Source organism: Acipenser ruthenus, chromosome 4, assembly GCF_902713425.1.
Source record: "Acipenser ruthenus chromosome 4, fAciRut3.2 maternal haplotype, whole genome shotgun sequence".
NCBI classification, from domain to species: Eukaryota; Metazoa; Chordata; class Actinopteri; order Acipenseriformes; family Acipenseridae; genus Acipenser; species Acipenser ruthenus.
In genome coordinates this window covers 33,137,530-33,150,025 of record NC_081192.1, presented here as the reverse complement: position 1 = coordinate 33,150,025, position 12,496 = coordinate 33,137,530, and the positions used below count along the sequence as shown (strand labels likewise).

Here is a 12,496-nt window from a genome sequence, read left to right as displayed (position 1 = left end):
AAATGGATCAGAGATTTCCTTTTTCCTGATTGGTAAATATGAGGTCCTTAATCTCCGGTAAAGGACCTTGAACATTATCGTTCAAACTATGTTCAATCACTGTTCCAAATCAATCCGCTGGAAAATACGTAAATACAGTATTCATGTATTTTAGCTTTTTTCTACTTGATGAAAAAAAATCTCTGTTCTAGTACAAACACATCCTGTGAATGTTGTCTGTCAATGTAGACTAAGTCTGCTTTCTCGCTATTCTATACGTAAATCTATCTATTTAAATTTAGTATTGGTACAGAATGCTTTCTTCCATACAGTATCTAATTTCAATTTGTATCTTCCAATAGCAGTGGCAGTTAAAAAAAATAAATACAGGCACAGCTCAGTGTAAAAACATCAGGAATATAATCTATCTTTCCCCTAAAGAATACACAACAATAGTGTTTCCAATCTATATGGTATGTCTGCAGTAATTGACTATAGGGGTGGGTTAAAATACTCGAGTACTCAAAATAATTATAATTACACGAGCAGTAATTTATTACTCGAAAAAATTTAAATATCTCTTCATGATTGTTGGAAATTGGAAACTGAGGGGTTGTAGTCGCTGGGTCGGAGGCGAGTGAAGCCTTATATTGGAGGCAGCAGTGTGGAATAGTGGTTAAGGCTCTGGACTCTTGACCGGAGGGTCGTGGGTTCAATCCCAGGTGGGGAACACTGCTGCTGTACCCTTGAGCAAGGTACTTTACCTAGATTGCTCCAGTAAAAACCCAACTGTATAAATGGGTAATTGTATGTAAAAATAATGTGTAAAAAAATAATGTAATTTTATGTAAAAATAATGTGGTCGCTTGTAGCAATTGTAAGTCGTCCTGGATAAGGGCGTCTGCTAAGAAATAAATAATAATAATAATTTCAGGATAAATTCAGCAGTTTCTGTAGGTTCCCTCTGCTGGGGAGTGCATTTCAAAGCAAAGACTCAACCATGAGCACCAAGGCGCTTTCAAAAGAACTCTGGGACAAAGTTGTTGAAAGGCACAGATCAGGGGATGGGTATAAAAAAAATATCAAAGGCCTTGAATATCCCTTGGAGCACGGTCAAGACGATTATTAAGAAGTGGAAGGTGTACGGCACCACCAAGACCCTGCCTAGATCAGGCCGTCCCTCCAAACTGGATGACCGAGCAAGAAAGAGACTGATCAGACAGGCTACCAAGAGGCCAATGGCAACTTTGCAAGAGCTACAGGCTTTTATGGCTAAGACTGGTCAAAGTGTGAATGTGACAACAATATCCCAAGCACTCCACAAATCTGGCCTGTATGGTAGGGTGGCAAGAAGGAAGCCATTACTCAAGAAAGCCCACCTTGAATCTCGTTTGAAGTATGCAAAAAAACACTTCTGTAGCCATGTGGCAAAAAGTTTTGTGGTCTGACGAAACTAAAATTGAACTTTTTGGCCTAAATGCAAAGCGTTATGTTTGGCGCAAACCCAACACAGCGCATCACCCAAAGAATACCATCCCTACTGTGAAGCATGGTGGTGGCAGCATCATGTTATGGGGATCTTTCTCATCGGCAGGGACTGGGGCATTTGTCAGGATAGAAGGGAAAATGAATGGAGCAAAGTACAAAGAAGCCCTTGAGGAAAACCTACTGCCCTCTGCAAGAAAGCTGAAACTGGGACGGAAGTTCACCTTTCAGCATGACAACCACCCAAAGCACACAGCCAATGCTACACTGGAGTGGCTAAGGAACAAAGAGGTAAATGTTCTTGAGTGGCCCAGTCAGAGCCCCGACCTACATCCAATCGGAAATTTGTGGCATGACTTGAAGATTGCTGTCCATCAACGCTCCCCAAGGAACTTGACAGAGCTTGAACAGTTTTGTAAAGAAGAATGGTAATATATTGCCAAATCTAGGTGTGCAAAGTTGGTAGAGACCTATCCCAACAGCCTCGCAGCTGTAATTACTGCCAAAGGTGCTTCCACCAAGTACAGTCACCTTCAAAATTATTGGCACCCTTGATAAAGATGAGCAAAAAAGACTGTATAAAATAAATAATACCAGTACTGAGCTATATTGTAATTTTCCAACATGTGGAATATATTTGACTTTATTAATGATTCAATGGAATCAACCAAAATTACACATTTCTCAAATTATAAATTTATTTCCAAAAAAAATTAAGTGTCACAATTATTGGCAACCTTGTTTTCAGTACTTTGTGCACTCTCCCCTTGCAAGGATAACGGCACTGAGTCTTTTTCTATAATGTTTAATGAGATTGGAGAACACATTGGGAGGGATCTTAGACCATTCCTCCATACAGAATCTTTCCAGATCCTTGATATCCTTTGGTCTGCGCTTATGGACTGCCCTCTTCAATTGAAACCACAGGTTTTCAATGGGGTTCAAGTCCGGAGACTGAGATGGCCATTGCAAAATGTTGATTTTGTGGTCAATTAACCATTTCTTTGTGGATTTTGATGTGTGCTTGGGGTCATTGTCTTGCTGGAAGATCCATTTGCAGCCAAGTTTCAGCCTCCTGGCAGAGGCAACCAGATTTTTGGCTAAAATGGTACTGGGTAGAGTTCATGATGCCGTTGACCTTAACAAAGGCCCCAGGACTAGCGGAAGCAAAACAGCCCCATAACATCAAAGATCCACCACCATATTTTACAGTAGGTATGAGGTTCTTTTCTGCACACGCATCCTTCTTTCGACACCAAACCCACAGCAGGTGTGCGTGGCCAAAGAGCTCTATTTTCGTCTCATCTGACCATAGCACCCGGTTCCAATCGAAATGCCAATGCTGTTTAGCAAACTCCAGGCGCTTACGTTTGTTGGTTGCTCTCAATAAAGGCTTTTTTTCTGGCAACCCCTCCAAATAGCCTATTAGTGGTAAGTGGCATATTTAGTTTTTTAGATATTGTTTTGTACCCATTGCCTGATTTATAAAGGTCAACAACCATTTGTCTCTTTTCATTTGTGAGTTCTTTGCCTTTCCCCATGGTGATGATGACAAATGGATTTCATGCGTGTTACCTCATTTTTATACCCCAGTGAAACAGGAAGCCATGGAAGGCCACAATACAGTTCCTTAAGACTGAGATGAAATTAAATGTTAAAGCAGATTTAATTTTGTTTGATTTTATTTATAAGAATCTTTAGGGGTGCCAATAATTCTGACACCTATCTTTTTGAGAAAACATTTTAGTACTTAATAAAAAACTAGAATAAAACTTTAGAATAAAAGAATATGGTTTTCCCATATATTTGAGCATAAAATATAGCTCATTACCTGTGTTGTTTATTTTATACAGCCTTTTTTGCTCATCTTTATCAAGGGTGCCAATAATTTTGGAGGTGACTGTATTAACTCAGGGGGGTGGAGACTTATCCAATTATGATCTTTCAGTTTTGTATTTTTAATATATAATTTTTTTCTCAATAAAAACTTTTTTCCCCTTAACAGTGTGGAGTATGGTGTGTAGATAAGTGGGAAAAAAATCCTCATTTAAATGCATGGAACTCTGAGGCACTGACACAATAAAATGTGAAAAAAGTTCAAGGGGGTGTAAACTTTCTATAGGCACTGTATATATATATATATATATATATATATATATATATATATATATATATATATACATACAGTATACACACACACAATGAAAGCAGAGTCTCTACGGCAATGCAAGCGTTCAAATTCCTTTCAGCCAAACTATATTTAAATGACTTACTAAACGAAATTCATCATTTTACTTCAAAGAGGTTTAAATACTTGACTCCCGCTTGTTAATATTCTTCATCAAAATCTCTTTATTGATTTAAAAAAAGGACATTGTTGTAAAACAAACAACTTGTTTCGACACTAACATGTCTTCATCATGTATATTAACACCAGCAGAATACAACAGTTGTGATGGTGACCAAACAGTTGTTTAGGAAATGTAGAACAAGAACAGCAACAAATAAAAATTCACTTAAGGTTTGTGTCTTGCACGTTTGCCATTAACAAAATGCCCTGAAAACTTCACGTAATTAATGAAGGGCTGTAATGCAGCAAAAAGAGCAAGAATTAAATAAACAAGGACGTGAAAAGGTTACCGTACCATGCTGAAAAACGTTGTCTTTGTGAACTCCAATAAACCAATGTTATCTTTCGCCAGTCAAATCGTAGCATGCCTAAATAAAGTTTTGAGTCAACACAAATAGATTTTTTTTTGTCTATTGCGTCTTGCATCCCAGTAGATTTTGTTACATTGTTCACCGTCAGGAGTTTAAGTGATTTAATTGCACAATATTCCATGGTTAGATGATGAGATGATAATATCTCTTCATCCAAGGAATCAGCCACATGAATTTAAGAGCAACTTTACCATTATATAGCTTGAGCTTTGTACTAAAGCAGGGTCAGCTGTTGAACAAAGTTTGTTTCTCAAACTGACCATTTAAAAAATGTGAAAGCAGAACACACAGAAATGCGTGCGGTCAGCTGGCTTGCATTCCCTTCCCTTCTCCCCTGCTCTGGCCATAACGTACAACGACCTTATAACTTGATTATTTCGACCTACTCCACAAATACGCGTGCATTAGTTCGTAGTGCTTTAGGGGCAAAAACAATGTAATTAACCCTTTCCAGGAATCGGGTTACCTTGTTCCTAGAAGGCCTAGAACTGACAGCAGCTCAGCCTGGATTCAGTGCTGCACCGACTGACACACACAAGAGCTAACGCATGTGTGGCAGGGCGGAAGCCCTACACATAGGAAATATGTAGTTTTATTGTATATTTTGGGTTAATTGCTGTAAATCGCTTGATTTAATTAATTGTTTAACTGCTGTGGCGCTCCACCAGGGATGATTACCTGTCTGCGTGGAGCAGCAGCTGAAAACAATCAGCTGTTCCAGCAGGCAGGTGGGCGTGTCTCAGCGGAGCATCAGTATAAAAACATGGAGATCACTGTGATCGGGGCTGCTGCAAGGCCTGCCGTTTTCACGGCACCTTTGATTTATAGTTTGTTGTATTGTGTTCTATTTTACCGCCCTCTGTGCGTCACATGACATTAGCGTCACATGACATTATTGTTAATAAATACTGAGCGCCGTGCTGGCGTGTTTCACTGCACCTGTGTCTCTGTTCCTCCATTCCGGCTCTCACCTGCCTGTCTGCCTGCTTCAGTGCAGGAACAACACGTAAGAATGCCACACATGTTACTTTCATTTTAAATTAAAAACTACCTTAATTTTACAGTTTTGTATGTACATTTACACACTAGTTTCTTTTAAAATGTTTATTTTATTATATTTTTTTTCATTTTTTGAAGTAGTACTTTATATGTGGTAAGGTAGAAAATAAGTTGAGTTGTATCGGATAGTTGTCTTTCATTTTAATATTGATGTTGTTTAAAATGTACCGTCATAATGACAACTTGGTAATTTTTGTTGCAATAATATTGTCTGATATTAGGTTCAAGTACTCGAGCACTAAATTACTCGAAATCCCCACCCCTAATTGACTATAAAGGGAACTCTATGGAGAAGTTATTCCATGTACAGTATAAAATAAAGAAAAAAAACATATTGAGTTTAAAGAGTAAATGTAATAGATCGCTTTAATGTCTTTTTAGACTACAGTATAATGACACATGAAGTTACATCTATATTGGAGCAACAGCACTTCTAATAGTTGTTAAAAGATATGGGAACAGAGAATAAATAAATAACTAAAATGATATTTGAAGCTACTATGCCTTTTCAATGTAGGTACAGTACTTTAAAGGGAACTTTACTGTTTTTTTTATTAGTTTTAATTATTATTATTATTATTATTATTTATTTCTTAGCAGACTTACAATTGTTACAACATATCACATTATACATTATTTCACATTATACAGATATCACATTATTTTTACATACAATTACCCATTTATACAGTTGGGTTTTTACTGGAGCAATCTAGGTAAAGTACCTTGCTCAAGGGTACAACAGCAGTGTCCCCCACTGGGGATTGAACCCACAACCCTCCGGTCAAGAGTCCAGAGCCCTAACCACTACTCCACACTGCTGCTTAATACACTATTGAACCTACTGTAACTGTAAGGAGATTTACGATAACTGTCTGAATAATAGGTGGCACTGTATTTACAGTGGTCTGGTCTACAGCTTCCTGGAAAACACTGCAGCATCGCATGCATTCCTTCATGTCACATTAGTATACTGTTCTTTTTCCGGTTTCTATTTTTAAAATGTTCTTACATACCATCTGTTCAAATTGCTGCTCATTGACTGTGATGCAGCCCCTGGTCCCATAAGTATTTCTCTCATTACAAATGCTCCTTATACCACTAGATATGTTTGACTTAATCTGGTGTTTTCAGAATGTAGACCTGAAATATGTTTGTATTCACCTTAGTGTTGTCTGATAAAGTGAAAATCTGTACTCCTTGGTTGTTCTGAACTATTCTTAATCATGATATCATTATTATTTTTTCCATAAACATTTCCCAAAACCACCTTTTCCCACGGTCAATATGTTTCCTTTGTGAATCGGGAAAGATTAGGCTGATAGCTATTGGAGAATGTGAGTCACAAAACTGTAAATGCTGGAAGCAATTTCCCAGCAGTAAAAAAAAAAATAAGCTGATGAAGACTTTCAAACCACACATAAGTCCCCTTACTTAGTCTTGTTAGGTTATGTATGCCTTTGGGTACTAGGTTTCAGGTTTTAAAAATAAGCCCAAGGCTACTAGAAACTAACTTTTGATCAAATCCAGATGCAACAGTCTGGGAAACCATTATTACAGGCCATGATCAGAATTAAATTGACTAATACTGTTCACTGTCATTCTATTTTTATGGCCTTTTGTGATACTACATTTTCATGAGGGCCTTACTTAAGCTTCTGCTTTTCTTGTACATATATATATATATATATATATATATATATATATATATATATATATACAGTGCCTTGCGAAAGTATTCGGCCCCCTTGAACTTTGCGACCTTTTGCCACATTTCAGGCTTCAAACATAAAGATATGAAACTGTAATTTTTTGTGAAGAATCAACAACAAGTGGGACACAATCATGAAGTGGAACGAAATTTATTGGATATTTCAAACTTTTTTAACAAATAAAAAACTGAAAAATTGGGCGTGCAAAATTATTCAGCCCCCTTAAGTTAATACTTTGTAGCGCCACCTTTTGCTGCGATTACAGCTGTAAGTCGCTTGGGGTATGTCTCTATCAGTTTTGCACATCGAGAGACTGAAATTTTTGCCCATTCCTCCTTGCAAAACAGCTCGAGCTCAGTGAGGTTGGATGGAGAGCATTTGTGAACAGCAGTTTTCAGTTCTTTCCACAGATTCTCGATTGGATTCAGGTCTGGACTTTGACTTGGCCATTCTAACACCTGGATATGTTTATTTGTGAACCATTCCATTGTAGTTTGCTTTATGTTTTGGATCATTGTCTTGTTGGAAGACAAATCTCCATCCCAGTCTCAGGTCTTTTGCAGACTCCATCAGGTTTTCTTCCAGAATGGTCCTGTATTTGGCTCCATCCATCTTCCCATCAATTTTAACCATCTTCCCTGTCCCTGCTGAAGAAAAGCAGGCCCAAACCATGATGCTGCCACCACCATGTTTGACAGTGGGGATGGTGTGTTCAGGGTGATGAGCTGTGTTGCTTTTACGCCAAACATAACGTTTTGCATTGTTGCCAAAAAGTTCGATTTTGGTTTCATCTGACCAGAGCACCTTCTTCCACATGTTTGGTGTGTCTCCCAGGTGGCTTGTGGCAAACTGTAAATGACACTTTTTATGGATATCTTTAAGAAATGGCTTTCTTCTTGCCACTCTTCCATAAAGGCCAGATTTGTGCAGTATACGACTGATTGTTGTCCTATGGACAGAGTCTCCCACCTCAGCTGTAGATCTCTGCAGTTCATCCAGAGTGATCATGGGCCTCTTGGCTGCATCTCTGATCAGTCTTCTCCTTGTATGAGCTGAAAGTTCAACCAGGTCTTGGTAGATTTGCAGTGGTCTGATACTCCTTCCATTTCAATATTATCGCTTGCACAGTGCTCCTTGGGATGTTTAAAGCTTGGGAAATCTTTTTGTATCCAAATCCGGCTTTAAACTTCTCCACAACAGTATCTCGGACCTGCCTGGTGTGTTCCTTGTTCTTCATGATGCTCTCTGCGCTTTAAACGGACCTCTGAGACTATCACAGTGCAGGTGCATTTATACGGAGACTTGATTACACACAGGTGGATTCTATTTATCATCATTAGTCATTTCGGTCAACATTGGATCATTCAGAGATCCTCACTGAACTTCTGGAGAGAGTTTGCTGCACTGAAAGTAAAGGGGCTGAATAATTTTGCACGCCCAATTTTTCAGTTTTTTATTTGTTAAAAAAGTTTGAAATATCCAATAAATTTCATTCCACTTCATGATTGTGTCCCACTTGTTGTTGATTCTTCACAAAAAATTACAGTTTCATATCTTTATGTTTGAAGCCTGAAATGTGGCAAAAGGTCGCAAAGTTCAAGGGGGCCGAATACTTTCGCAAGGCACTGTATATATATATATATATATATATATATATATATATATATATATATATATATATATATAGAGAGAGAGAGAGAGAGAGAGAGAGAGAGAGAGAGAGAGAGAGAGAGAGAGAGAGAGAGAGAGAGAGAGAGAGAGAGAGAGAGAGAGAGAGAGAGAGAGAGACACACACACACACACACACACACACACACACACACATACAGTTCTCCCCAGGAATTCTGTACAGCCAGGTGGCAGAACATTATAGCCAGGAGCACTTATAACGGAAAAATAAACTTGCCTTACCTTAAATATATAACACATCAAAGACATTGAATAATGTGTTGTTTTTCGTTGACTATCTCTGGTCACGCTTTTTTATGTTCTACATTTTCTTTTTCATTACTGTTTTTTTATTATGGTGAATTACCGTGCTTATTTAGGCACTCTACGATTTGACTGGGGAAAGATATTGTAGGTTTACTGGAGTTCACAAAAAAAAAGGTAACCTTTTTTTCACTTCCTTTTTAGCTTAATTATTGAGCATATTGCTTCATTTAAATTGTTTTCTTTATATTAAGTTTTCAGGGCATTTTTTAATGCACTTCTATTTTCGTTTTTCGCTGTTCTACATTTTTGGAATGCAACTGTTTTAACACAACAGTACTCCCATACGTTTAGTCACCATCATAACTGTTGCATGAAACTGGAGTGTAATAATCCAGCACCTCTGCACTTAAGCATTGGTATGTCAGGTGACAAGTGTTCAGATGATAGCCCATCATACCTTTCTTCTTAAAGGCGTACAGCTTCTATACATGAACCCCCATATCTCTCACAAGCACCTGGGTACATATGTTTACGATATCACAACAAAAGGAATACGCTTTTTTTTTCATTTATTTAAACAAAAATGTTGGTGCATATGTACAGCTATTATGAACTATATATCACCTTACAGTACATTAATAAGACAAAAAATGGACTGAATGATAATACCCGAAAATAATCTTAATATCTTTTTAATAAGGTAGCCGGCACAAATATAGTATTAGGCGGTGGATTGCGCAGATTGTCGGCTTACTTTGAAAACCCTGCATTAATTGTAACTATTTTTGCTTTGAAAATAATCAATTTTTTTGGCAGTCATTTTTAACGTTTTAGCCTCTCGAAGTGCTTAAAAACCTGCCCCTTCAACTCTCTGATTGGTTAAATGTTGTGTCGAGACGTAACACAGCTGTCATGTGGTTCCAAGATTATTTTTTTTCGCCCAGCAACGCGCAAGTGATCTAGTCTGCTAGAAGCGCAATTAATCCTTAGCGAAGTAGCTGTCGCCGCCCGGCTGAAAAAGCCTGGGGAGAAGCTTGATTATATATATATATATATATATATATATATATATATATTCTTTTTTTTTTTAGGTATGGAAAAACAGTCATCCAGTATATTTGAGTATAAAACTGAATTATGATAAAAATGATTTGAAAGAAGGAGCTACAAACTGTTTCTTTCCAGTCTAACAATAATAATAAAACAAAATGGAATGGATACAAACAAAATAATTTTGGCTGAGATCTGTCGCATTTTAATGGGTTTACGGAATTCTGGCAGCTGCACCGCCATAAACTAAACCAGGATACATTTTTGAGATACCAAGAAGAAAATGAGATTTTTTAATAGAATTATCAGGCAAATTTGAAGCCTGATAATTCAATTTAAGCCTGAAATTAATTATATTGGTGTATGCCCTGGTGTAAACCTTACCTGAGCTCTGTGCTCTCCTACTGCGAACTGGATGATGGCAAAGCTGGGGTTCTGGCTGCTGTCGATCCGCTCCACTGTACTGGAGTCTATCTTCAGGTCGTTGCTGACCTCAGCACTCTGGATGAAGTCCTCTGTTTTAAGGTCCTCCACCTTCCTCAGTTCCCCGTTGGCCAGCTGGATGATGGAGCCCTTCATGAAGTAAGGGGGCAGGGAGGAGGATGTGGCAGGAGGTGTCAGCATACTTGGAGGTGTGGCAGTGGCCATGGGCTGAACCATGGGCAGGTGGATCTGTGCCTGTACCATGGCTGCGTGGTAGGTGGTCGAAGGCTGGCTGACTAGGGTCTCTGCAGCCCCGAAGGGGACTGTGGTGGTGACAAAGGTGTGAGGCACTGCTGCGAACTGCAGGGATGAGGTCACGATAGTAGACCTGGCTTCTACCTCCCCACTGCCACCACCCACTGGGATCAGTAGAGATTGGCTACCGGGGATGACCAAGTGCTGTGGCAGGTTGGTGTGGTAGCTGACGGCCTGCTGCTGCTCTTGCTGGCCACTGCCGGCAATGTAGCCAATGATGGGCTGTTGGGCAGCGTTGGGATAGTAGGATGCGGCAGACAGTCCCATAGAGATTTGCTCTGTGGCGCTGTGGGTGGTATGGATAACGGTGTGAGGAGAAAGAGTGGCAACTGTTGCCTTTAAGCCATCTGAGCCAAGCTGTGGGGAGGAGAGAGTGTATGAGGAGGATCTCGAATTGGGCTTCCCCAGACAGAGCCCGGTCTTCTCCATGTGGGTAACCGAGGAAGGCGACTGCTCCCTGATTGCCTCTAAATTTGTGCTGCTGGAGGCATGGCTATTGGGCACCAGCATCAGTGAGGTCCGTATGCCTGAGGTTTCCTGTGTGTTGTATTCAGCAGGGAGCACCATATGACGGGTCTCGTAATGGTGGTATTGTTGTTGTTGCTGTTTCTGCTGGTGTTGGTGGTGATGGTGGGGGTCTCCCTTGCCCCCAGTGTTAGGCTTGCCCAGGCTGGCCTCGTGGGACAGGCTGTAGCGTCTGCCCTTATCCATCTCGCCGTTTAGAACTTCGCGTGTCCGCCCGTCTTCCTGGAGCTTCTTAGTAGAAGCCGCAGAAAGGTGTCCATCTGTGTAATGGACCACCAGTTGCGAATTCCCGCTAAGGGTGAGGGCATGAGGGATGACAGCTGGGTGGGAGTGGAGGTGAAGCGGGATGTGGGCGGGAGGGGAGGAGACAGCCCTGCCGATGCCCGAAGGTGAGCCTGCAAACTGGACGTACTGATTGGGCGGCTGTGCAAAAGGTGGCGGTGTCCCGGCTGCAATCAACCCAGGCGTCCGGACCATGTGGTGCTGTTGGTGTTGGTGGTGCTCGGCTTTGGAGGCCTGCGCTTGTGACATAACAGCGGCGGTATAGGCCTCGAGCTGTGAGCGTTGGGAAGAGGGTGTGGCGGTTGAGGTTGCGGTCGAAGAGATGAGCTGTGAGGGGATGTAGCTGGTGTAAGGCCCTGGGTATGGTGAGCTGATGAATTGTAAAGCGTGTGGGAGCTGTGAATTCTGCAAAGAAGAGATTGGCATCCCCGGCTGGGAGAGAGTCGAAGGATACACAGTAGGGAGCATTGCCATGGTAGCATCCGTACTAGGAACTCTGGCTGAAGAGGAATAGTCCACCGTGGTAGGGAGTGGTTTGTACAAGGCTACGTCTTGCGCCTCGGCTGGGATCCCTGTGCTGCTGTGCCGCCCGCTACCCATGTTGTTCTGCCTGCTAGCCACGTTGGCAAGCCAGGCCAGGTTCTCCCCACGCTGGCTCTCGCTGGCTGGGGCCACCAACGGCTTCTCATCAGATGACAGGTTGCTGGCAGGGAAATCGCGCTTTTTCGGGGGCAGACATTCATTGCTCCGTTCCTGGTTGGACTTCATGGTTTGTCGTTTGCTCGCTCCGTGATCTGTTCCTCCCACCCACTCACTGACTGGCTTCAGTGTCTGACGTCACAGATCTCAGTCTAACGCACTGGAAGTCACACCTGCTGTCAGAAAGCGATCCAGGGACTTCATGAGGAATCATTTCCCACTGAGCGCAAGCCTCCTCAACTGATCTAGCAATCTGTAAGTAAAGGAAACAAAACAGATCAGACAGGAGAAATTTGGTGAGTCACACTTCA

The 12,496-nt window shown here is 40.9% G+C and overlaps 1 protein-coding gene across 1 annotated transcript in view; it reads right to left on the bottom strand.

The window, feature by feature from the left end:
* The window catches only part of LOC117400533 (ataxin-1-like), a 33,391-nt gene that overhangs the window by 7,539 nt on the left and 13,356 nt on the right, over window positions 1-12,496 (bottom strand). The window contains exon 2 of the mRNA XM_034000644.3: window positions 10,326-12,438. Coding sequence (XP_033856535.1) covers window positions 10,326-12,254 — 1,929 coding nt within the window. The 5' untranslated portion in view covers window positions 12,255-12,438. The remainder of the gene's footprint in view (window positions 1-10,325; window positions 12,439-12,496) is intronic.